Here is a 24880-nt window from a genome sequence, read left to right as displayed (position 1 = left end):
GTCCTTAATCGGTTCAAGCGGACTAAACCTCCGAGACTCCTTTCTCTAGGCCCTACCTTCCGCTCGAACCAAAACCACACTTCCAACTAGATCGATCCAAACCCACATTCCGACACCGGACAACATGTTTAAGATAACACAAAGTGGGTGAAACAAGTGATCCTATTCCAATTTTCCCTACAAGATATCTACCAACCCTAGACATGACTAAGCATTTAGTTAAATGAGTTGCAAGTGACTACGTGTACCAAGGGTATGGATAAACAAATCAAGAGAGGGCATTGCATGAAAATAGGGATAACAATGCAATAGATAAATATTTAACATAAGCATAGATACCCAAGTGAAATAACTAAATTTAAGCAAGTTAAATAGGTCAAGGAATCATGGTTAGCTGCTTGCCTTGGTTCTCTTCTTGCTCAACCACACACTCGGCTCCCGGCTCGGTCTCAACGAACTCGGTGGGCTCAACGGGTGCGTCCTCCGGCGTTTCGGTCACTACAATGCATGAATGAGATGTATGCATTAGGATGATACCAATGATGTGAACATGAGATGATATGCAACGACGTGGTAAGAGAAGAAAAATGTCACATCAACGCGAAAGCAAAACCACCATGGCACCACAAGCTCGATTACAAATTTTAACACTAGGACCGAGGCGAACTTTGGTTAGCAAGCCATCTACAAGCATAAATCATGATTTAATTTAAGCACACAGGGGATCTCAAAATAAGCTCATGAGAGTTGAGTTTGCATCAAAAACATATTTGTGGAATTACTTATGATATTTGTAAATTTCAGCCGCTAAACTCAAGTTAAATCTTAAAAGCCATGCAAAACATTTTCAAAAATCCTAATAAAATTACCATAGGTACAAGACATGATAACAAGGATAACAAAAGTGGTTTTATCATTTTATCTATTTTCTATCAAAAGTTATTCATTTTATAAGTTTGCAGGCAGCAAAACTAAAAACGCATTAAAAACCTATTAAACAGTACAGGAACATATACATAAGCTGGACCATGAGATAGAGCATATCACAAGGAACACAACAACATTTAGTTTGACATTTTTAGAGCTCCACAAAATAAGATTAACAATTAACTTGGTTTAGCAAGGATAAACTATAACTCAAGGTACAGGGCTCTAACATGCATAACATTAATTTATCTAAGCAGATCTACTACAGTGGATTCAAAAAAAATAAATTTTATAATTTTTGGAGATCTACAACAATTTCTACACAATTTACAAGATCCACATGAAATAAGGGGGGGGGGAAGGCAGAAAATGCTAGATCCACCCGGATCTAGCGCTCCTGGGCACCGATGAGTGGGCCCAGGCTGCCAGCCCTGGGCCGGGCAGAGTCAAAGCCGGGGGGGGGGGGGGGCGGCCTTGACTCGCCACGGCGCGGCCGGGGCGCGCCCACGGCGCAGCCCGCGCGAACGCGCGCGCGGCGCGGCGTCGCGGCGGCCGACCGGCGGCAATGCGGCGGGGGCACGAACGGGCGGGGGCGGCGCGCGCACAAGCGACACGGCGCGACGGCGGTGCTCGCCCGCGGCACGGGCGAGCGGGGCGAGGCGGGGAGCGGCGGCGCGACGGGGCACGGTGGCGGCGGAGGAAGGAGCACGCCGGGGAGGTGCAGCAGGCGGAGGGGGAAGCAGAGAGTGGCCGGAATCGAGCGAGGAGGAGGAGGGGATGGAGTAGGCGCGGCCAATCGGGCGGAGGCTCACCGGCGGCGGTGGATTGCGGCGGCGCACGGCGGAAGGGGAAACGGCAACGGGAGGAAGGGGAGGCGTGCGGTTTGGCCGGGGAAGAAGAAGAGGCGACGTGATTTGAAGTGGGGAGGGGGAAGGCGAACGGGCGGCACAGGAGGCGAGGGGGCGGCGCCACGCTGGACGGGCCAACGGCCGCCGGCGTGCGCCACCGCGCGAGCGCCTAACGGGCAGGCGCGGAGGGCCGGGGGATGCGGAAGGGGAGGCTGACGCGCGGGCCCGGGCGCACGGGAGAGAGAGGAGGCCGACAGGTAGGGCCGGGAGAGGAAGAAAAAGAAAAATGCAACGGTTCAACTTACAAAATCAAAAACATGCATTTTCCGAGCTCCAAAAATCACCAAATTTTTACTGAAGCAATATTAAACCATAAAGAACATAATGCAACAATAATATCATAAAAATCTAATATGGATTGCTCACAAAAGATCAAACAACATTGCAGTTTTCAGATTTTCCAAGAATTTTATGGCTCGGGTTAGGCATCCAAAAATTGCACAAAAATATTTATAATTCACAATTTGAAATCTAGTAATTTAATAAATTATTTGGAGGCACATTCACATAACAACATTTAAACTTTCTTCCCAACATACACTCAAACAATGCAAGAAAAATTAAATAGCTCAATTCGAAAATATGCACATGATGCTTGATGATGCTTGGGTTATGCTCAAGATGATGTTGCTTAATAATTTTAATCATGTTATTAAGTTTTGGGTCGTGACAGACTGTGTCAGGAATCAGGGCGGGGTTAGGATGGCCCTGGGCCCGCCGCGCCCCATGCCAACCTGAGCCAATAGTAGGCATGCATATGCATGTCTTTTTACAAAAACTCCCTCTTATTCCATCGAAATCAATCTACGGTCTAGGGAGGTCCTTCGTGTACACTAAACACATTATTTTAGGTAGAGATCCTTTGGTCGAAAATATTGAGGAAGAGAAAATTCGGAATTCGTGTCAACTTTGCAGAGGACCGCCCGCCGGTGCTTTTACGAAGACCCCGCCGCCGCCCCGCGCGCACCGCGCGTCTAACTCCGACCCGCTGCGCGCTGCCTCTCCCATTTTCCTCTCGTCTCTCTCCCTGTCCCTCTCTCCGATGGCCTCCATCGACGGCGCGGCGCCCGCCGCCACTGCCGGCTCTCTTTTTCCTCTTCTATCCTTTCACTCTTTGCCCGTTCCGGATGCCGCGCTTGCGCTGCAGCCCCCCTCTCCCCCCTCCCGTTCCTTCCTTTCCCTTCCTCTCCCTTCTTTCAGCCTCTCGCCGTCTGGCGCTCCGGGAGGTCGCCCCCTTTTTTTTTGTATTTTGCCGTAGCAGCCTCTGTACTCCCGCATCCAGGCCCTGAAAGGTGAGTCTCGTCTTTCTTTTTCTCTCTTTCTCGGAAATGTATGTGTGCTGTTAATCTATTAGCATGACATTCCTGAACTCTATATGTCTTCAAGGTGTACGATAGAATGTCAGTAAGGTGATCGAGGTGGATTTGTATCTGAATAAAATATGTGGTGCCTTTCTATTCTACATAATAATTTGAATGGATTATTGCATCTTGTTGTTCAATTTGTTTAGTTCAGCACTCAATTTATAGAGATCTCTGTCTTTTTTGAGGTTGTCCTAGATTTATTTTTTAGAACCTTTCCATGTGCGTGGTTCAGCATGATAATTACATTCAACTTTGTATAAGTGAAAAATGCTTCAGAAATTTGGATGCCTTATCTGGTTAATTGTAGCCTAATAATAATAGGACAGTTCTACAGGTTAGTCTTCAAATCTATTATGCCTGCAAGACTATAGTCTATAGGTTTGGAAAAGGATGTGAACTATGCCATGAAATTGATAATCATAGTTTTTTATCTATATTTTTTTTGGGCTATAGCTAATCATGGTACAACCTTACAACCACTATTCCATTAATTTACATCTACTACTTGACAAGTAGGATTAAACCATGTTTAATGGTTCTATTTTTGTTTCTGGGCAGAACCTACAGAAGTTAGCAGACAACATTTTTTTTGCTATTATGTCTACACATCTGCAGTCTTGCCATACTTGAACTAGCTTGTGTGTTCGCTAATGCAGCCATGTCCAGATCTGTATGTGATCTATGAAATGTGTCTTTGGTTTTACTCATTTGAAATGTCCAAAACTCAAAATATTGAATTATCTGAGTTATTTTTGGTGCAAATTTTGCATGGACGATACCTCCTATCTTCACTTTCTATTTTTCAGAAATAATAGCCAGGAGCAGAGTGGTATGTAGATTATCTCTACTATCAGTTCACTACTATTTCTCTTATCATGCTCGTTCTGTTTCTCTGCTCATAGTGTAACTGGTTCTAGCCTTATTTTCATTTAGGCATATTCACGACTTTTGGTGTTTCTATTATTAACCACCTTCTCTATAATAGCCAATTTTCCTCTATGGAAAAAAATCTATAACAGGTGTGTTAATTCTTCCTGTTCTAGGATTAACATACTTACGAGGATAGTTTATTTTCTCAAATAATGCAGGAGACTGCTTTTGCCGGGGGAGTTTAACCCTGAAGTCAGTACCTGCTGTCATTTCTAAACGTGAATAGTTCCTTTCATCTTTTACATAAAGCACAGGATGTTCAGAAGCATCTTCCATTCGAGCCCACCAATCTAAAAGCATTTTGTGAATCTAGAGTAGGCATTCCTCATTTCCTCTGCACATCAAGTGCTTATGTTGTTGGAGAATAATTCTTGTACTATCTGTGTAGAAGCTAGAAACACTATAGGTTTATCCCACGGTGATATGCTGCCATGTTAATGGCACATTTAAATGTTCGCAAAAAAAAAGTAACGTTTATTGCAGCGCTAGCTGCACTGGTCTCTACATCCATGTGGGAGCTATGGTTTAGATTCTCCTCCATTTCTTCTTCCTTATTTGAATACACTTAATTTTTTTTCATTTGTTCGATGGTGTCAGGGGATTAAATACATGGTGATTCTGGGAAATACAATGGACTGATGGAAGGAGGGATGTGCATTCAGCAAGCAAGCAATGATTGTGGCTAGAAAACTCGTATGAGCAGCAACATAACAGGCATGGACTCTTTCTCTCTCTTGCTCTATGGCTATATATTCAGAAATAAATCATGTGTACTTTCGTCTCAGAGATCACAAGTTTCCTACATATGTAGTATTCCCAGACTCTTAATTAAACACTTCCCTCTTGGCACATTTGTGGCCTGCGTCCAAGTCTGAAGTCTGAACAATCTGATATATGCCTCCTTTCTTCATGGGACCTAGCTCACTTTCCTTTCCAATTTATAAGCGTCCAATTTTCTCTTTTGCATATAGAGTGAGCATAGCATGTCAAAGATGTATTTGAGTTGAGTATTGATTGGTTCAAACTGCAAAATAAACTAATTAACCTGTCCACCTCTAAGCCTATTTGCCAATTGGTTATATCTATTTATGTCTGAATTAGAACATGCAAACCTGCAGTACAGTAGGTCATCAGGTGCTTATAGTGGAGCATATCAGCTTCTAACATATTAGTCAATAAGAAATCAGCGTATGCAATCAGTATTTACACATGACAGAAGCACCACACTAGAGGCACCACGTTCAAAACCGCAAAAATGATTATCATGTACCAGTTTTCGGTTTTCCATTTAGCTTATACTTGATCGATGAAGTTCTCCAAGTTGTTAGAAGTTCCCTACTAAACTTATTTGCTGATCTGATGCACGTAACAGATTAGTGAAAAAATGTAAGACAAGTAGTGGTTGATTGCTATACTGCCTTTTTGTCAATATTGATAGTTCAAAAACCGCAAGTTTAACTTTAAACATCAGAAATGTGTTTTTTGAACGGCTTTTTCTTTGGTCACAATCAATGCCAATGCTTTTCAGATTATTCCTTATCACCAATGACAAAATTCAGAATTCTTGTCAATTTACAAAGCCCAGCAAAAAAGTGAACCTCTCTCGTCGCCCTCCTTTCTCTTCCTCTTGCTCTCTCCTTCCCTGTCTTCTCTTCTCTCCTAATTCTCCTCCCTCACCCGGATCTCCCTCCGTCTACCACCCCTCCCATACCCCTTCCGCGTGCCCCTCACCAACAGCTGTGTGAGGGGCGACGAGCGGCGGCGGCGCACGGGGACGAGGTCCAGTGGCAGCCGATGGGGTGAGGCGTCGGAGGGGCGCACAAGGGCAAGGCGACGACCCTGTGCAGGACCCTGTGCAGTGGCGGACAGTGGGGACGAGGCGCGGTGGGCGGCAGTGAGCGTGGCCGCGGCGGTGGGGCAGCTGCAGGGCCGCGACAGTGGGTGGTAACGAGTGGGGCCGTGACACGGCAGTGGTGGCAACGCGCATGGCTGGAGCAGCGGTCGGTGGTGGGAGGTATTTTCTTTTTTATTTTTTTAGTGGGCATCACCGCTGGTTCCGATCCGGCGGTGCTAACGATCTCTATCACCGCCGATCTAAATCCAACGGGGCTCAAAATCGGCGGTGATAGGGCCCTGTGTAGTAGTGTTTAGCCTAGTAGTTTTTTTCTTTGCTTTCGAGCTTTCTTGTGTTTTTTGCCCCACATTTGAGATTTAAATTCTAAGAACTCTTGTAAATCATGGCTGTATATATCCACCATGTGGATATAGTAGGCTGGTTTATCTTTTATCTTGAAAAAGCGTCTTATCGCTAACTCGAGTGTGGTTTGGGTGACACGATTCGATCATGTCAGATCAGATAAGCTCGCTCTATCAAACGGCGCGAAAAAGACAGCAGCAAGTGCGTGTACCTATCAGATGCAGGTGTATGGAACAGACCTGTGCGCGTGTTCGCGTGAACGAACAACTGGGCTGGCACTTGGAATGGACGATTTTGTCAAGCAGCTGGCCTCGACCGCTTCTAAGAGGAGATTGGAAAAGGTGAGTGGTGTGCTTGCTGCCGTAGGGATGAGGCTGGAGAAAAGCCAGGGTTTTGGCAGCTGTGGCACTAGCACTGGCACCGCTTGACCTTTTGGGCTTTACAGCCGTACTTGCACGTGTTGGCTACTCTGGCAAGCCAGATCCTGGATCTTGACCATTGGCTGACCAATGACAAACAGTAGGTAGAAGAACAATGAGATGCCGTGCATTGGCCGCTTAAGGCTGTAACCATTCTCAAATAAAAAAAGGGAAAAATATAGGCTTTCGCGCGGGGGGGGGGGGGGGGGGGGGGGGGCGCTTACCTCTCTTCATTCCTTACCTTCTGTCATGTTTCTAGATGCAACTCCAAAAAAATGTCCTATTGAATAATATTGTTTCTAGAAAACTGTTTGGGTAGTAGGGACTGAACTCTTATTTTGATTTTTTTAGCCAAAGGATAAAATGCACGTAACAGATGTGGACTCCTTGTCGGGACAAAATAATCGTACTAAACCTAAACCAACATTGTAATATGCTAATAGAAAAACTTCATAATTATTGTATGCACATCATCAATGTAGGATGTGGGTGGAAATGTTGAAACAACTGCACCCGGATAAGAAAAGTATGGCCAACACTCAATTTGTAAGTGGGGTAATACAATACTCTTTGATATGATGATCGCTACAATTACACTTTTTCTTCCATATTTCAAGCGTTGTTTTTCCTTCCTTGATGTCAATCACTGTTACTAACTTCATGCACAAGGCGCTCATGTTGCATAACTCGGGAACTACTTTGCCTTGTTTCATTCTGCAATACTATGCAGCAAGTCTTTATTGTCTGAATCTCGTCTACAACATCTCTTATGCACAACCTCTCACTTGGTCTGTTCTTGCTGCATGATAGTGCAAGCTTTGTAATAGAGTCCATGACGACATTGATTTGTCCTGGTTCACCCTCAAGAGATAGCAGAAGGGGGTCGACTATCTCCATCAGTCGTGCTGGATACGCCATCTTTGCATACTTCAGCAGGTTCAGTCCATCAGTAAACATTTCGTGCGTAGGTGCCTTCCCTGTAAACAACTCAAGCAGTACAATACCAAAGCTATAGACATCCCCATGTGGAGAAATCTGACCACCTTCACCATATTCTGCAAGGAATAAATGACATCAAAAGTGCATCAGCTGAGCTAATTGTTGTAGGAAAAGCATATAAGGTTTTCGATTACCTGGAGCAACATATCCAATCGTTCCTAGTATCCCCATAGAACTCTTTGAATTGATTAATTGCTCGCCCAAAGGATCTGTGAGAATCTTTGCGAGGCCAAAGTCTCCAACACGAGCAACCAAGTCCTCCCCAAGAAGAATGTTTCTGGGCTTGACATCACAGTGAACTATTGAAGGATGGCAGTTATTGTGCAAATAGTCTAGTGCAGCGGCAATATCAGCAGCAATGTTCAATCTCTGCAGTAATGTCAGTACATTGACATAATATGAAGAATCTACCTTCGGATGTAACCACTTGTCAAGGCTGCCATTGAACATGAACTCCAAGACTAGAGCTTTGAAGTCATTTTGGTTCAAGTCAGAACAAGAGCAGCAAGTTATGACATGGATCAAGTTCCGGTGGCGAATTTCGCTAAGCGCCTTACACTCAGTCAAAAAACTTTTTGAAGAGCCAGGTTGTTCAAGATCAAAAACCTTCACAGCTACAGTAGTTACTAAATCCTTCAGCAGGATTTCCCCCTTATAAACCTATCCATACTGTCCCATACCAATCAAATTGTCGGCACTGAAGCCATTTGTTGCTTGAAACAAGTCAGAAAATGAAAGTCGAGGATACATGCCATCCAACAATGAAGGATCCACCATCATAATTTTTGCAGATGGAGATCTCAATGCCTTTTTTGATAATATGAAAATAAGTGCCGACATGAAGCATGCCAAGACGATAATAGAAGTTACTGCAATTGCATTTCGAATGACTCTTGGTATCCTTCCATCATGCTCCACGGATTTGGTAGGGCACTTAGGCAAATGCAACTCTTCAATACCACCACATAGTTTAGCATTCCCATTAAAAGATAGCCCTGTCAAATTGGTAAACATGCCATTCTTCGGAACTTGGCCAACAAGACGGTTGAAGGATATGTCTAGCCTGTACAGTGATGCCATGCTTTCCATGGTCTCAGGGATCTGTCCAATTAAGTAATTTTGTGCAAGGTACAGTTCTTTCATGCCATTCATGAATCCTAATTCTTGAGGTATCATACCAGTGAGGCCGTTTTTTGTCAAATTTAACAGTACCAGACCATGCATTTTACTTATGGACGTAGGAATGTTACCATTGAAGGAGTTATCATCCAAACGGAGCTCCATTAAGTTCTGACAATTGCTGAAAGTCTGGCAGCACTCCAGATAAGTTGTTCCTGTGTATGTACAAGTATGTGAGTGCTGTGAGACTACCAACTTCAGATGGAAGATAATTACTGAAACGATTCCCAGACAAATCCAGAATGTATGACAAGGATGATAGGCTAAAGATCTCTCCTGGTAATGGACCTGAAAGTACATTGTTTGAAAAGGTGGCCCTAATAAGCTGTTGTAAGTTCCCAAGATTCACAGGAAGAGGTCCCTCCAAGCTGTTGTTATCTACTGAAAGGTGCTGCAACTGTGTTAAGTTCCCAAGCGAGGACGGCAATGCCCCAGACAATTTGTTGTTCTCTAACGTCAAGAATTGGAGCAGTTTTAGCCTTTCTATGCTGTCAGGTATGTGGCCAGTAAATTGGTTGCCAGAGAGCCCCAACTTAAATAGTTTGGCAAGGTTACCAATTCCATTTGGTATCCTACCAGATATTTTGTTGAATCTGATATCTAGGATTCCAAGCTGGGCTGATAGGTTGGATATAGAGCTCGGAAACACACCACCAAATCTGTTGTTTTGCAGTGTGACACCACGGAGAACTGTACAATTTGTCAAGAGTTTGATGAACTCCCAATCTTGGACACTGCTTGCCTTCAGCTGGTTTTTGTTGAGCAGCAGGTAGTCCAGGCAGAGAGTCCCAACCTCTGGAGGCACAATTCCAGTGAAGTTGTTACCAGACAAGTCTATAGACCGCATTGTGGTTGCATTTGCAATTGAAGCTGGAATGAATGGGTCCCTTGAAATGGTTCTCGGCAAGAATAAGGTATTTGATTTTTGGTAGGCTACTGCCCAAATTTGTGAGTAGTGTGCCCTCAAGTTCGTTCATCTGCATGCCAATGTGGACCAGTGTTGAGTTGAAGACTGTTTGTGGGACAGTGCCTGAGAGGTGGTTTACTTGAAGACCTAGCACATTAAGGCTACCAAGTGTGCCAAGGCCCTCAGGGATTGGTCCGCGTAGGTGGTTGTCGTTGAGGTAAACTTCCTGCAGTGATGAGAGGTTGCCAAGTGACGGCGGGATGACACCAGTGAAGTTGTTCTTACCTAGCGACATGGACTCGAGCATTGGCAGATCCCCAAGCCAATCGGGGATTCCTCCAGTAAGGTGGTTCAAATCAAGTTTGATGCTCACAAGGTGACTGCAGTTCCTTAGGCCAACTGCGACCTCACCTCTCAATGAATTGTTTGATAGATCAAGATACGATAACCATGGTAGATGGCCAATTGTCACAGGGATTTCACCTTGGAGTGAATTGTTTGACAAGTCAAGGAACGACATATGTGCTAAATGGCCAATTTGTGGAGGGATTTCTCCATTCAGTAGATTGTAGCTAAGATCTAGACTTCTCAGGTGCGTGAGATTTCCGATGGAAGGGCCTATGCTTCCCACAAGTCCTGCGGAGGACAGATTCAGTGCCAATACCCTGTGCTTATGCCTGTGACTGCAGATGACGCCGATCCACCGGCAGAAATCAGTGCCTTTTTCCCATGAGGCCAGTGAATCTGACTGCAGGCTTAGACCTGCCTTCAGTGCTAGCAACGCATCCTGGTCAGTCTCATTTGTGCTCAGCAACGCTTGAGCGCATGAACTTGATGCCAACAGGAGCAGATGGGACAAGATAAGCAATTTCAGGACGGGAAATATTTTGAAGCCGTTCTCTGACATTGAAGAACATTAAACAAAAACTAACTTCAGTGCCTGGGTATGTTTCGCTCGAAATAATAAGAATGCTTGTACCATTCAAATTTCATCGTCAATACAATTAAATTTTAATATCAGAAATACCAGTTCGTGTATACTATGAAAAACGATCTGCTTTCTGTAATAGTAATTAGTTAGAAACAGTTTCGTTGTTTCCAACATTTCTCATAATTTCTATTAATGCTTTCTTTTTGAATTAACCGTTGTAGGGTATACAAGTTGTTAGGACTTGTCCATATCCATGGGCTATGATTTTCTGGGTGACTGGACCAACATAGAGTATTTTCATTGTGGACACATGCGTCAGGTGGTGTAAAGTTGATCGAAGATGGAAGATCACGTCTGAAGTGATAGCAATATTGCTCCAGCGTAATACTAATTGAAAAGATAAATTCCATCTATTATAATCAATAGAGCTTGTACTTGAGATGATACGTTCGCCGAAAGTGTTAGTGGCATGAGCAAAGATTACGCAAGCCAGAAGCATAGCCAAGTAGCCAACCATACACAGCTTGATGATTATGCATGTATGCCTATTTGTCTTCCATTTACTGCCCTGTTTGCATCCTTGGAATTGAATTTTATTCTAATAATTATAATTTAAATATAAATTAATTAAGCTAATATAGTTTTGTATGTGAAATATATTTGTATATTATTGTTAGCTATATGGTAGGGATACTTATGCACTGCACTTTTGATATAAGGAGGCGAATCGAAGAGTGTGCTATAAATTGTACATTAGAAATATAACATGAGGATCTGTAGAATCAAATTCCATCTCCCACCCCTATAAATTTAAGATAAGTTTGTATATATACTTTGGAAAGTTGTGGAATACCATATTTCAAGATAAATAGCATATATTCCAATTTTTCAAAATGAAGAGACCAAACAGGACCTTACAGATTTTCACAATTTTGGAGCACACACAGACGTGGCCCCGAATCAATGAAGGTTAAGGCACGGTCTTGGAACAATCATGCATGCCTGACGCCTAATTTAACTGTAAGTGTGCAAAGATGAATGCAGAACCAGTAAAGGAATGAGCAGCGCGTACCTGATGTTCTCTGGCCCAACGCCAACAACGCTCGCATCGTTGCTCTTGCCTCTTGTACCCGCCGTCTGGGTCCTCATTTATATATATATGCAGTGCAATGACGCCCCGACGGCCTGACCACGCATGCTATAGGAGTCAAGTCAAGAAAGAAGATGCCGTACAATTTACAACTTCTTTCCGAATTTCCACATCACTGTCTTGCGGACAGCGACCCTGCTGCCATCTTGGTGCTGCAGACTGCTTGCGTTCACAGCGCTGGGACGCGTTGGTAGGATGAAAGAGACGTGCCCGGTCCCCTGGATTTCGATGGATTCATTGACCAAGCCTCTGTTCATACTATCTATCCCCTTCCATGGGAATTCACATGGATTGCTTGTTTTCTTCCAACTCGCGAGAACCACCCAAAGAAGTCGTGTTCTGTTCCGCAGTTCCACATGTCTCCGCGTCTGAATCAAAATTCAAACTCGGTAATACACTTTTCTTCCACTAAGAGAAAGGCACGTATTCAAACCCAATCTGAGAAAACTGGAAATCCCAATGATGATGTGATACAAAACTAAGCTAGGCTTAGTCCAAACTTCCAACTAGCACTGCTAGTAACTCCCCAAGTTCAAACGGCGCTTGAATCTCTGAACAGCAGCACGCTGATAGTAATCAGGATCAGAGATCGCAAGGAACATCGCAAAAATTGCCGAAGAGGAAACCACGAAACTATACTGCACTTCGCATGGCTGATTCCACCCGTATATCCAAACCACCAATCAGTTTCACGTGTCGGTGTTACAACCAAAACAACTCTGCTGATACTTATATTTATCTACACGCGACTAACCCCAAACATGCGTTTGATCGAACACACGAACTGGACCTCAAAATCGATAGACAAGTACAGAATCTGAAGCAAAATGAAGCCCATCGCGAAAAAGTGCTCAGCCGAACACCATCACCATGCAAAACGCATCAGAAGACACTCACGGGGCACACCAAACATCTTCGGATTCGATCGACGTCGGCACACGGATCGGATGCCACCGCGGCCTAGAGAAGCGGGAGGAGGAGGAGCAGCAGCAGGAAGGCGGGCGCCACGGCGAGGACGAAGAGCAGCTCGGACCCGGCGATCCGCGCGTGCCCGGCGGCCTCGCGCCGAGCCGCCGCAACCTCGCCGTGGTGGAGGATCCCCTCGGACCGGAGCGCGCACTCCTGCAACTGACGCGAGAGGGAGCGCACGCGCGCTTCATCAGAAGCGATCGAAGCGGCGGGTCGAACGGGGAGTCGGGGGCGAGGGAATTACCGCTGCGGCAGCCGAGGAAGAGGAGGAGGAGGAGAGCCGGCGATCCTGCGTCGGCGGCGGCGCGCGGGGCCGGCGGAGGGAGGCGAGGAGGAGCGAGGCCCTGGCGCAACGGAGCGCCGCGATGTGGGCCGCAGCGTCGGGCGCCGGCTTGGTCTGCTTCTCCATGGGCGATGGCGATGGCGCTGCTTTCCCTTGGCGTGCCCTAGGCGAGCGGCTTCTCGAAGCTTTTCTCGGCTGGTGTCTCGCGAGTGTGATGGATTTCGGCTGGGGGAGAGGAAGGAGGCGTGCGTTGGTTTTGTCTGGGCGGCGGATTTATATAGGCGGCGGCCGGTTGGGCTTGGCCCTCCGGTCGGTGGTCGTGCGGCCGCTAGGCTTGCGATTTGAAATTTGAAAACGGTTGGGCATTCCAAACGGGACATGGCGGAGTGGATGGATGAGGATGACCGAGGCACGGTGCACGGATCAAAGTCCAGGGAAGGAGAAGCAACTAGGGATCGAAGAGCGAGAATCCAATTTCGCAGGCTCGATTCCCGACCGCGCAACTCGGCTTCACGTGGGTGGGCCTGCTAACGTTTTTCATTTTTCATGCAATTCCATCCTCGCTCGTTAACCGGCTTGTGTTATTCGCGGTGTGCGAGCGGCACGATGGAAGGGAGTATCTTATCGTGCATGTATATAGGAGATTAGAGCCTGCATGCCTATGCCAGTTGTATACATGAGAGACCTTAGCCACATACTCCTAGGTATACATACTCCTATATATTCAAACTACCTAGTATTCTCTTTCTTTTTTCGATCATTTTTTTTACCTTCGTTATGTTCTGTTTTTGAGATATTCTTTTGACAAATATTTTGTACAAAATATGCTAAAAAGTTATCTCAACAAATTATATTTTTACAAGCTGTATGACAAACTTATGCATCAAAGTTGTGTGAGAAGTTTTTCTATGCATCCAGACACAATTGTATATTTAGGTGCATAGAAAATAGATTTGCCAAAATGATCTATAATTTGGAATGGAGATAGTAATAGTTACGCTGAAAAAATAGGATAGTTGTCTGGAAGAAGTTATACATACATATAGTATGTTATAAGTAACTTTCTGGATGTAGAAAATCGTGGAGAGAAAAACATTCCCGAAAAAGAAAAATCGCATGCTGTCCGATCGAGCGCAGGCTGATTAGCATAGCCCGATCGAATTGCCCCCTTGAAGTCAAGTTCCGTTCAAAAAACAAAGAAAAAATCGCCGTGGGATAGAACCCGGGTCGCCTACGGGAATACTCACCACTATGCTACAATGACTACTTCATATTCCTTATCAAAATACCCAAAGGGTCTGTTTGGGACAGCTTATGGACCAGCTTCTGAGCAATTTTAAGCCGCGGGCTGGCCAAACGTTCCGCTTCTGGACCAGCTTGCCCCACCAACGCTTGCGGACAGACCCGAGGAAACGCGCTGGAACGAGCAGCGGGAGCGGACCAGCTTACGCGCAGCTTATACGGTCAGCCTCCCTCTCCACCCGTCTCTCTTCCCCGATCCAATTCCTCCCGTACCCGTGATCGAAGCTGGCGACGAGGTAGGCGGCCTGACCCCTGCGCCGCCCCCGCGCCGCCCAGTGCCATCTCCAGCTCGCCGAGCCGTGCAGCTCCGAAAGCTCTCCATCCCCATGCTCTAGCCATTGAATGGTAGCCAGCTTCTCTGTTCTTCATCAAGAATAGACCGCTCGTCGATCTCCCCCACCAGGCCATCTTGGTCCAATTACTTTCGTGGTGAGCACCTCCACACCATCCTCTACCATCCCCAACCCCCGGCCTTCCCTTTCCCTGCCGGAGTAGAGCTCCCCACGAGCTCCCAGAGCTGCAACCATGGCTGCTCGGGGCAGACAACCTTCCACCCCGTTTCCCATACCCGGGGTCCCCAAAACTGAACCCCCTCACCCTCCTCTCTCTTCCCTACCCTCCGGAGGCCGGGAGCGCCACTTCGGCGAAGCTCCGGCGAGCTGCCACCGTGGGTGCTGGCCGCGCCGCCCGACAACGACGTCGTCCTGTCTCTGCCCGTTTTCAGGAATAATTTTCACGAGATGCTACTGCGCAAGTATTGGCTGGAGGATAGTGATAATGTAATTTGCGTAAAAAAATGATGTAACGATACTCTACTATCTAATTTATAATTATGTTATCTAATTTATAATTAAGTTATCATTATCTTATTTAAGAGTAATTTATGATTAATTGTTTGATATATTTGTGTTGTTAATAATTCTATTGTTATTCTGTTATAAAAATAAATAAATATATATCTGTACATAAGAAATACATAAGAAATACATGTATTCAGTAAGGGTATTTCAGTCATTTCTCACTTCAGACAAGATTTTAGCCCATTCAATAAGCAGTATGCCAAACATTTAACTTCTGTGACCAGCTACTTCTTTAACAAGCTGCTTCTCTGGCCAGCTAGCCACCAGCTGGCTTCTGAACAAGTTTCAGCTGTGCCAAATAGGGCAAAAATCACATGTAGCCCAGAAGTAGATGGCTGCGTAAGTGTAGTGATGCGCTGCGTGTCTCGTCAGTCGTCAGACGTGGTTCTCCAGTGCTTGCCTCATTAGTGTTGATGTTTGTAGCCGCTGAAGATTCATGGTACGCTTGCTCTTTAGTTATGCTTGATCACTGTGAAAAAGGCCGTATCATGGTGAGCTCATCATGAATTAGATATTGATAAAACACTGCGAAATCAAGGAACGAAACTATTTTTGTTCTTGGACAAACAATCCAACATGAGTCGTGAGGGCAAATTAATGAAAATTTTGCCAATGTAATATATGTTGCACGTTTAACCAAACTAGATAAAATAAAACGTGACCATATGAGTTGTGGCGAGATAAGAGAAAACGTTTACGACCTTGCCTCCACTCTAAAAAACAATTCATAGGACGTCCTGTTTTTTTTTTCAAGAGGCGCTCCTACAATGTAGCGCGGTTACTTTAGCATCCAATCTGATTCTAGAAAAGTATTTTTAGACGCGGGTGATGACATCACCCGTCTTTGAAAATAGCATTTCTAGAGGCGGGCGACGCCACCATCCACCTCTGGAAAAGGAAATGGTGGCATTTTTAGGGGCGGATGATAGCGTCACCCGCCTCCTGGGTGATGGCATAACTCGCCCCTAGAAATAGAAATTGTGGCATTTCTAGAGGCGGATGATGGTGTCACCCACCCCGCGGGTGATGGCATGACCCGCCCCGGCCCTGAAAATGATTTTCACGGGTGTCGGAGAATTTCTCCAGCCGGGTGACGGAGTGCACCCGCCTAATCCTAGGTTAGGATGAGTTTGGGGGAAGTCAAGAAATGCTCGATCTAAAGACGAATGATCACGAAAAGCACACAAGAGTTTAGAGTGGTTCAGACCGCCAGAGTGTAAAACCCTACGTCCACTGTGTGATATATTGCTTGATTTGGTGAGGAAAGGCTCACCCTGCGTGAGTGTCAACTTCCTTGTGTGTGTCTAAGCTTGAGGCTTGTGAGCTTGGAAAAGCTTATGTGTTCGTGGGATTTGTGAAAGCTTTTGTTCTAATGTGCGCGCCCTTCCTTTTATAGGCTCAAGGGGAGCGCGTACATTGAGCGGGGTCCCGACAGGTGGACCCGGCGACATATTAAATAACGTTCCCATCGGAGCCTTTAATGCCTTAGATCCTAAGATCTTCCTCATCAGCCTCCGTGCGTATCCTCCGTCTAGATATGGTCTTGTGTCGTCCTGTTAGCATAGGGTCTGCTATCGCCAACATGCGTAGAGGGAGTCATGCTGTCGCTGTAGAGTCAGCCCCCACTGACAGGCGAAGAGGCTATACTGACCTGCCGTGCAGTAGCCTCCGGGCACTGTAGCAGCGCACGCTGTGGCCTTCCTGTTGCAGGTCATAAAAACCCTTCACCCATGCGCGCGGTGCTGCGATGTGACTATTCGTCCCTCGCCCGCTCACGCGGCGCGATGACGTGATGTTAGCCATACCTGCCCAACGTGTCAGAGGGCCGTCCATGCCCTATCTTAGGCACGCGCACCCCAACCACCCGCATTTAATGCGGTAGTTGGGTTGGCTTCTCGCAGAAGACTGGAGTCCTCCGGACATGTGGCAGCGCTGGTTTAGCGGCTGCTTCCTCAGGGGCACGTGGCGGCACCGGACCTCCTCTCCGGAGGGATGGGAGGTCCAGGTCCCCTTGGCTGGTCCTGACGCTCAGGCCCCCTGGGGGTCCGGCTTCCACATGCGGGAGCCCATGGTAGCCGTTCCTGAGCACCTTGACCTTGCGAGCACGTGGAGGCGCTGGACCTGCTAGTGCATGGGGGGAGGTTCGGAGACCGTGCCCACAGCTATCAGGCCCGGGCCGTACGCCTCATCGCCCAGAGGCTTAGTGCGAGGTTACAGATAACCTCACGCCCCTCGGCTAGACACACTAGTAGGAGGTACCCCTATCAGTATGTACCGATAGAGGCCCCCCGGGCCCACCTCGGGTGTGGAACGAACCCGCAGGTGGGGCCATAATCTTATGTTGCGCTGGGTGGACTGCTTGCTCCTATTGGGAAGGGGCAAGAAGGACTTTCCCCTCCGGCGAGGTCTTTGAGGCGTCGTCCACTACCCGCGTTCTGCGCGCCTGACGGTTCAGCTTCCTGTCTTATTCATGCACATCCCGCTGCACCAGCAGTTCAGATTCCACCTTTTCCTCCCGCCTCCAGCGACCGCGCCTTTGACTGGCGGGCCCGAGCCCACCAGTCATAGGGGGTGAGAGGCGGGCGCTTGGTGCGAACGACTCTTCGGATTCCCCTCAGTCGCCGTGGAGGCAAAAGGGGGAACAACCTTATTTAAAAGCATGTGCCGCAGGGATTAGCTACCTTTTCACACTTGCCTTCTCCAAATGCAGCAGCGCCCTTTCATCTTTCCTTCGCACCTTTGCGACTTGTTCTTTGCGCCCGGCGCCTTTCCTCTTCCTGCTTTCGCGCGATTCTTTCCCTTGCGTCCGCGGCCATCTCCACCATGTCTTCTCTTAGCCATCCACGCCGCTTCCAGCGTCAGGAGCAGCTCGACTCGGTGCGCCGCCTCCTGGGTTGGACCGCGCCGGAGCATGTCGGGAAGATCCGAGCAGGCTCGAGCTCTCTCAACGACCTGGTCGCAGGAAAATTCATCCTCTTCAACGCGTACATCTCCTGTGGGCTAGCCCCTCCGATCTCCTCCTTCTTCCTTTTGCTCTTGGAGGAGTTCGGGCTTCAGCTGCAGCACCTCACCCCCCACTCCATCCTCCTCGTGTCCGTGTTTGTCCACTTCATGGGGGTCTGCCCCTGCATCACCATCTTCAAGCACTTCTACACCCTGGTCAGATCTGGGAGGAGTAAGTGCTCCATCGGCGCCTACTACTTCCAGCTGCGGCATGGGATGTCCAGCTCCTACATCAGCGCCTTCTCCAACGCCAAGTGGGAGGATTGGCGAGCGGACTGGGTCATCATCATGACTGACGCCAATGACCGCCTGGAGGTGCCGACCGAAGGGCCCCTCATCGACCGCAGCAGCTGGAAGGCCAAGCCATCCCTTCCGGCGGAGCTCGACCCAGTGCTGGATCGGGTCAAGGTTCTGGCGAGGGGCGGCCTCACGTCGATGATGGACCTAGGCGATTTCCTGAGGCGTCGCATCGCTCCCCTGCAATAGCGATCCAGGCTGGCCTGCATGTTCACCGGAGTGAATGACTGCAGCAGGATCGTGCGCGGGGCCGGCATGGATCTGACGCACGCGGAGCTGGAGGTTCTGATCCGGAGGATGACCGGCGAGGCGTACGCCCCGGAGATGCTGGTGCTCCTGAGAGGGATCAAGGCGCTGTGTGAGGACCAGGCGATGCGGACGGCGGTCCTGGCGTCGCTGCAGACCCTCGACGACGGCGGCCTAGCGGTCCGGTAGGTGAGGGCAACCCCAATTGTGGGATCCGGATCCCTGGCACATCGCCCGACAGCCACCGGCATGCCGAACCAAGCCCCGGCGGGTCCAGCCACAGAGACCCGGCACCCTCCAGCAAGGAGAAGGAGCCGGAGGCGGCCAGCTCGCGAAGCAGCCAGGACCGCGAGGAGGACAGGTCGCGGAGGCTCCGCCACGGCGACGGATCCTTCGTGGGGGAGCCGGCCTCTAAGCGCCAGAGGACGTCGGAGTCAGGGGGTAGAGTAGCTCCCGGGCTCCGCCGCTGCCGCCCCGTCGCCAGCAGCAGTAGCAGGGGAGGCTAGAGGAGCCGCGGCGGTCTCCTTCACAGCAGCGACCACCGCCGCCTCCGCCTCCACAGCAGGGCGCCACCACCGCCACTGCCCCAGCGGCAGCAGCAGGCCCCACCGCCACCGCCACCACAGCAGCTGCAGGAGGCCCCGCCACCACCGCTGGAGACACCAACAGCGGAGCAGCCCCGCCGGTCGCTCGGAGCGCCAGCCTCAGGGAGCAGGTAATCTTCGGTCTTCCAAGCAGGATGGCGGGTGCGGAGCTCCACGTGAGTGGTTTACTCCCCTTATCCTCTTTATTTACTTATTTGTTTTTGTATCCTTATCTTGTTGATGGTTGCCAGGACTGCTCGCCCTGCCTCAACTTTTGCTTCCTCCGGCGACTCCTCGGTCGGGAGGTCCGGCCCCCAGCAGGCTTCTTCAACCACCGCTGGGGGGCTGGCATCATCGCCGACAGCACCTCAAGCCCCGCCCGCGGCCGCGAAGGGCCGAGACGGAGCTCCGGTGGCAGAGGCTGCACCAGAAATAGAGGCGGTCCCTCTAGCCATGGCGGGCGGGGAGGCTGCAACGGCAGCCGCATCAGGAGCCATGGCGAGGGCACCCTCTGCAGAACCGACTGCGGAGGAGGTCACGGCGGAGATGCCACCGGAGGCGGCAACTGCGGGGGCAGCCGCAGCAGAAGTCGCAGGCGCCCCCAGTTCCGGCCCCCAGCCCGCGCAGGAGGAAGAGCCGGAGGTGGTGCACGGGAGGCACCTCCTCCCGAGCCCGGTGGAGGTCCTTCTTCCTCGCCTCCTGGTCAAGGCCTAGCGGGCGATGGAGGAGGCGAAAGCGGGCTTCCGGTGGGAGTTGGAGAAGCTGGAGGCGGAGCGTCTTTGGCTCTCCAACTGGGAGCGCCGTCTGGGGGACTGCATCCAGCTGGTGGCCTCCCGCACTACCGAGGAACGGGCCCAGCTCGTGCAGGAGCGTGAGGCCCTCCATGAGAAGGTCCATAGGACCTTCGACCGGGAGGTCGCAGTCGCCACCCGGGAGAAGGAAGTGGCCCGGAAGGAGAGGGAGGTGGAGCAGAAGGAGTGGGCGGCTCGTCATGCTATCGACACCGCCAAGGCTATGGCAAAGACGATCGATGACGAGCAGGCCACCCTCAATCACCGGGAGCAGGACCTGACCTTCTGGGAGGCAGCTGCCAAGGAGGAGGAGGACCGCCTCGCCGCCCTCCGGACAGACGTGGAGGCCCGAAACCGAGCCCTCAAGCACCAGGAGGCCGAGGTGGAGGGACTCCTTGCTGAGCAGCGCACCGGGGTCGAGCGGATCCAGGTTGTAGAGGCCCCAACTTCATTCGGCGCCATTCTTCCGGTGCTGGACTCTGCTACCAAGCGTCTACGGTGCTTGGAGTCCACTCTCGTCGCGCGCCTCGAGGCTGAAGGATGGGAGCTCGATCGGGTGGTGGTCGACCACGTCCTCACCTGCTTCTGGAGCCACGACCCCGCCATCCCCCTAACTCCAGTCCTGGAGGGCCCCGTACCAGAAACAGAGGCCACCACCCGGGAAGCAGTGCAAGAGGCGGTGGAGATCGTGGCCACCCACTTCGAGCGCAGCACGGGGCCAGACCTGTAGAAGGAGAAGGCCCCTCCGGACCACTGAAGGACTAGGAGTAGTCTTTTTGTTGTTTTTGTACATTTTTGTAAGTTATGTAAAATTTAGTGTACGACATGTAATACCAAGATATGTAATACAAATTGTTTTTGTATACATTGTAAGTAATGTAATATTCTGTGTATGACAAGCAATGAAAACTTAGCTGTTTTGTAATAAAAACTTAGTTGTTTTTCCATTTTCTTTTCCTCCTTCTGTCGTGTGCTTTCTGGACTACCGAGATTCCTTGGCCCCCTGGGAGGTAGTCGCAAGGGATTGGGGCTAGCTACCACGCAAACGAGGCTTAGTCCTGCACATGACTTAGGATTGGCGCTTAGCAACATTCCCATGGGGTCCCGGAGCTCACTGTAGCAAGAGTCCTTTGAGATGTAAAACTAGGCTTAGCGAATCAGAGTGCCAGGACCCAACCTTTAGGATTGAGGGGGTCCGAACTTCCGGATCTACAGTTCTAGATACTATGGTACTTATCCTAGGGAGGTAGAGCATGCAGGCTTAGGGTACGGAACTAGGCTAAGCGGCTACACGACTCTGGGCCTCCCCCGAGGACAAGTACGCTTCCCCGAAGCTGGTCCCCAGAAGACCGGACCCCTCCTTCCTGTGAAGGAGGGATCTTGGGCAGAAACACAGCCCAGCAACTCAATTCGGGCCTTAAGCACAGTACAGGAATAAGGGACCACATGGGGGTTAGGTTAAGCGGGAGGCAAGAAAAAGAACTGAATTGCATTAACCTCCAAGACAGACTGAGAATAAATTTTCCTTGATAAGCTGGTACAGATAGAATATGCGATGAACGCCAGGGGTCAGGTTTACGAGGGCGGACCTCCACCGCCCTGGTCCGCACGGAGGTGCTACCATATTAAAAAGGAAAAAATTTATTCTCGGCTAAGCCCCTAAGGATAAAACTTATGGAGGTGCTCAATGTTCCATGGATTGGGTAGTTGCACGCCCTCCTCCGTAGCTAAGTGAACAGATCCGGGTCGGCACACTTTTGACACCTTGAAGGGGCCCTCCTAGCTGGGGGAGAGCTTGTGGAGCCCTTCTTGGTTTAGGATTCACCGTAGGACTAGATTCCCGACCCGGAGCTCCCTACTATGCATGAACCGTTGATGGTAACGTCGGAGCGCTTGGTTATACCGTGCATTTCGGACTGCTGCTCACCATCTCCATTTGTCGACAAGGTCTACATCTTGACGGCGCTACCGCTCCTGCAATTCCTCATCAAAGGCTTGGACTCGTAGCGAGCCCATAGTGATCTCCGGGGGAAGGCATGCTTCGGGCCCGTAGACCAGGAAGAAAGGGGTCTCCCCAGTTGCTCGGCTGGGTGTGGTCCGGTTCCCCCATAGTACGCTCGGAAGCTGGTCAACCCATTTGACACCATGCTTTTCAAGATCGTTGTAGGTGCGAATCTTGAGTCCTCTGAGTATCTCAGCATTAGCCCACTCTACTTGGCCATTGCTTCTGGGGTGTGCCACAGAAGCGAAGCAAAGCTGGATGCCGATGTCCTCGCAATACTCTTGAAAGTGCTGGCTCTTGAACTGGGTCCCATTGTCGGTGATGGTTCGGTTCGGGACCCCGAACCTACACACAATTGACTTGAGGAACGCAGCAGCAGATGCCTTGGTGATGTTGACCACAGGAGTAGCTTGCAGCCACTTGGTGAACTTGTCGATGGCGACGTAGAGATACCGGTACCCGCCGATGGTCCTGGGGAAAGGTCCCAAGATATCCAACCCCCATACAACGAAAGACCAAGAGGGTGGAATCATTTGCAGAGCCTGAGCTGGAGTGTGTATCTGCTTTGCATGGAACTGGCATGCTTTGCAGGACTTTACCAGCTCAGCTGCATCCTGGAGCGCTGTCGGCCAGTAAAAGCCATGTCGGAAGGCCTTACCGACCAGCGTGCAGGATGAAGAATGACTTTCGCACTCGCCTCCATGGATCTCTGCGAGCAAGTCACAGCCCTCTTCCTGGGTGATGCACCGCATAAGGATGCCATTGGCACCACAGCGGTAGAGATCCCCTTCTACCACCGTGTATCTCTTAGCCAATTGCACTATGCGCTCAGCGGATGCTTGGTCTTCAGGAAGGATGTTGTCTTTCAGGTAGTCCCGGATCTCAGAGATCCATGCATCGGGACCCCTCTGAGAGTTGGGATGCGGCTCCTCGAGGTCTTTAGGACCCTCGAGGGTGCACACAATCCTTGGCGGACCCCACGGATGGAGCACCACCGGGACCGCTAGCTTCGAGGTGCTAGACTGACCCCCTTCGCCCAGTTCAGCAGGCTGGGCGGATGGCTTCAGCAGCCGTCTTTGAAAGACGCCCTCTGGCACGGATGCCTGAGTTGATGCCCTCGTGAAGAGTGCATCTGCTGCCGAGTTGCCTTCACGTGGAACGTGTTGCAGTTCGAGTACGTCGAACTCCTTCTCAAGCTTCCTCACATGGATGAGGTATGCTGCGAGCTGGGGTTTGTTGCAACTGCACTCCCCCTGGACCTGCTTGATGATGAGCTGGGAGTCTCCCTTGACCAGGAGCTGCCGGACCCCCAGGGATAGCGCCGCAGTCAGTCCGAAGATCAGGGCCTCGAATTTCGCCATGTTGTTGGTGGCCTCAAAGTTGAGGAGCACCATGTACTTCACTTGTTCGCCATTGGGTCGATGAGGACCACTCCAGCCCCGGTCTTCTTGTTGCGTGCGGACCCGTCGAAGAAGAGTGTCCAGTGGGGTCTGGTGAACACCGAAGCCCTAACTTCTGGAAATTGGGGGTCCGAACCGTGGTCCGGACCCCCAGGAATGCTTGGTCTAGGAGTCCACTCCGCAACAAAGTCGGCAAGGACTTGACTCTTGATGGCGTGCCGCAGCTGGAAGTCGAGTTGAAATCTAGCTAGCTCTGCAGCCCACTTGGCGATGTTGCCCGTGGTGTTGGAGTTTTGGAGGATGGCCCTCAACGGATAAGAGGTCACCACCACAATTTTGTGGGCCTAGAAATAATGACGGAGCTTCCGGGACGCAACGAGTACAGCATAAAGGAGTTTATGCATCTCAGAATACCTAGCCTTTGCTTCATGTAGGACCTCGCTGACGTAGTAGACCGGCTTTTGGACGGTCTTGACTTTGGCAGCGGGACTGGGCCCTTCTCCCTGAGCTAGGGACTCTTCGGACCCCAGGTCTTCTAGCTCTTTCCCGGGTCGGGACCCGGCCGGACCCCCCGAAGCATGGTCGGTTGTCTCATCGGTGGAGGTCGGACCTCCACTTTCTACAGGGGGACCACGGGGGCCCCCTGTATGAGCTTCTCGGACCTCTCTGTGACCAACACCATGCTGTTCACCTCAGTCATTGCTGCAAGATACAGAAATAGCGTCTCACCCGGTTTCGGAGCTACCAGTACTGGCAGGGAGGTGAGATACTGCTTCATTTCCTGGAAGGCTTGCTCTGCCTCCTCAGTCCATGTGAATGGATCGGACCGCCTCATCAACTTGAAGAAGGGGAGAGCCCTCTCCGCCAGCCTTGAGATGAAGCGGCTAAGGGCTACAAGCGACCCCGTTAATCTCTGCACGTCCTTGAGCCGTGCAGGGAGCCTCATTGCTTTGATTGCCCAGATTTTGTCCGGGTTTGCCTCGATCCCCCGGTGTGACACCAAGAATCCAAGGAGCTTCCCCGCCGAAATGCCAAAGACGCATTTCTCGGGGTTGAGTTTAGTGGATGTTGCACGCAGTTTGTCGAAGATTTGAGCTAAATTTTCTAGAAGGGAATTCGATTATCTAGTCTCGACTATGATGTCATCGACATAAACCTCAACTATGTCTCTAACCAAATCACCTAATGTAATGTTCATTGCACGGGCAAAGGTGGGTAAGGCATTAAGCAGT

The 24880-nt window shown here is 49.8% G+C and overlaps 1 protein-coding gene, 1 long non-coding RNA gene and 1 pseudogene across 2 annotated transcripts; 2 read left to right on the top strand and 1 right to left on the bottom strand.

The window, feature by feature from the left end:
* The first annotated feature begins 2753 nt into the window (after positions 1–2753).
* Positions 2754–6426, top strand: LOC112873538. Its single transcript, XR_003224767.1, has 3 exons — positions 2754–3127; positions 4288–4347; positions 4727–6426. It is a non-coding gene; the product is annotated as an uncharacterized LOC112873538 (long non-coding RNA).
* Positions 6427–7272: 846 nt separating this feature from the next.
* LOC112877398 lies at positions 7273–13668 on the bottom strand (annotated as a pseudogene).
* A 5212-nt stretch (positions 13669–18880) lies between these two features.
* On the top strand, positions 18881–20169 carry LOC112872940 (skin secretory protein xP2-like). Its single transcript, XM_025935976.1, has 2 exons — positions 18881–19056; positions 19707–20169. Exons 1-2 carry the CDS (start codon positions 18881–18883, stop codon positions 20167–20169), a joined length of 639 nt encoding a protein of 212 aa, XP_025791761.1.
* The last annotated feature ends 4711 nt before the right edge of the window (positions 20170–24880 follow it).

Source organism: Panicum hallii, chromosome 9, assembly GCF_002211085.1.
Source record: "Panicum hallii strain FIL2 chromosome 9, PHallii_v3.1, whole genome shotgun sequence".
NCBI lineage: Eukaryota > Viridiplantae > Streptophyta > Magnoliopsida > Poales > Poaceae > Panicum > Panicum hallii.
This window is presented reverse-complemented; position numbering and strand designations above follow the sequence as displayed.

Coding starts and splice junctions, on each gene's coding strand:
- LOC112872940 (XM_025935976.1), top strand. CDS start 18,881: ATGGATCTGACGCACGCGGAGCTGGAGGTTCTGATCCGGAGGATGACC. Junction 19,057..19,706: donor GACGGCGGCCTAGCGGTCCG/GTAGGTGAGGGC, acceptor GATGGTTGCCAG/GACTGCTCGCCCTGCCTCAA.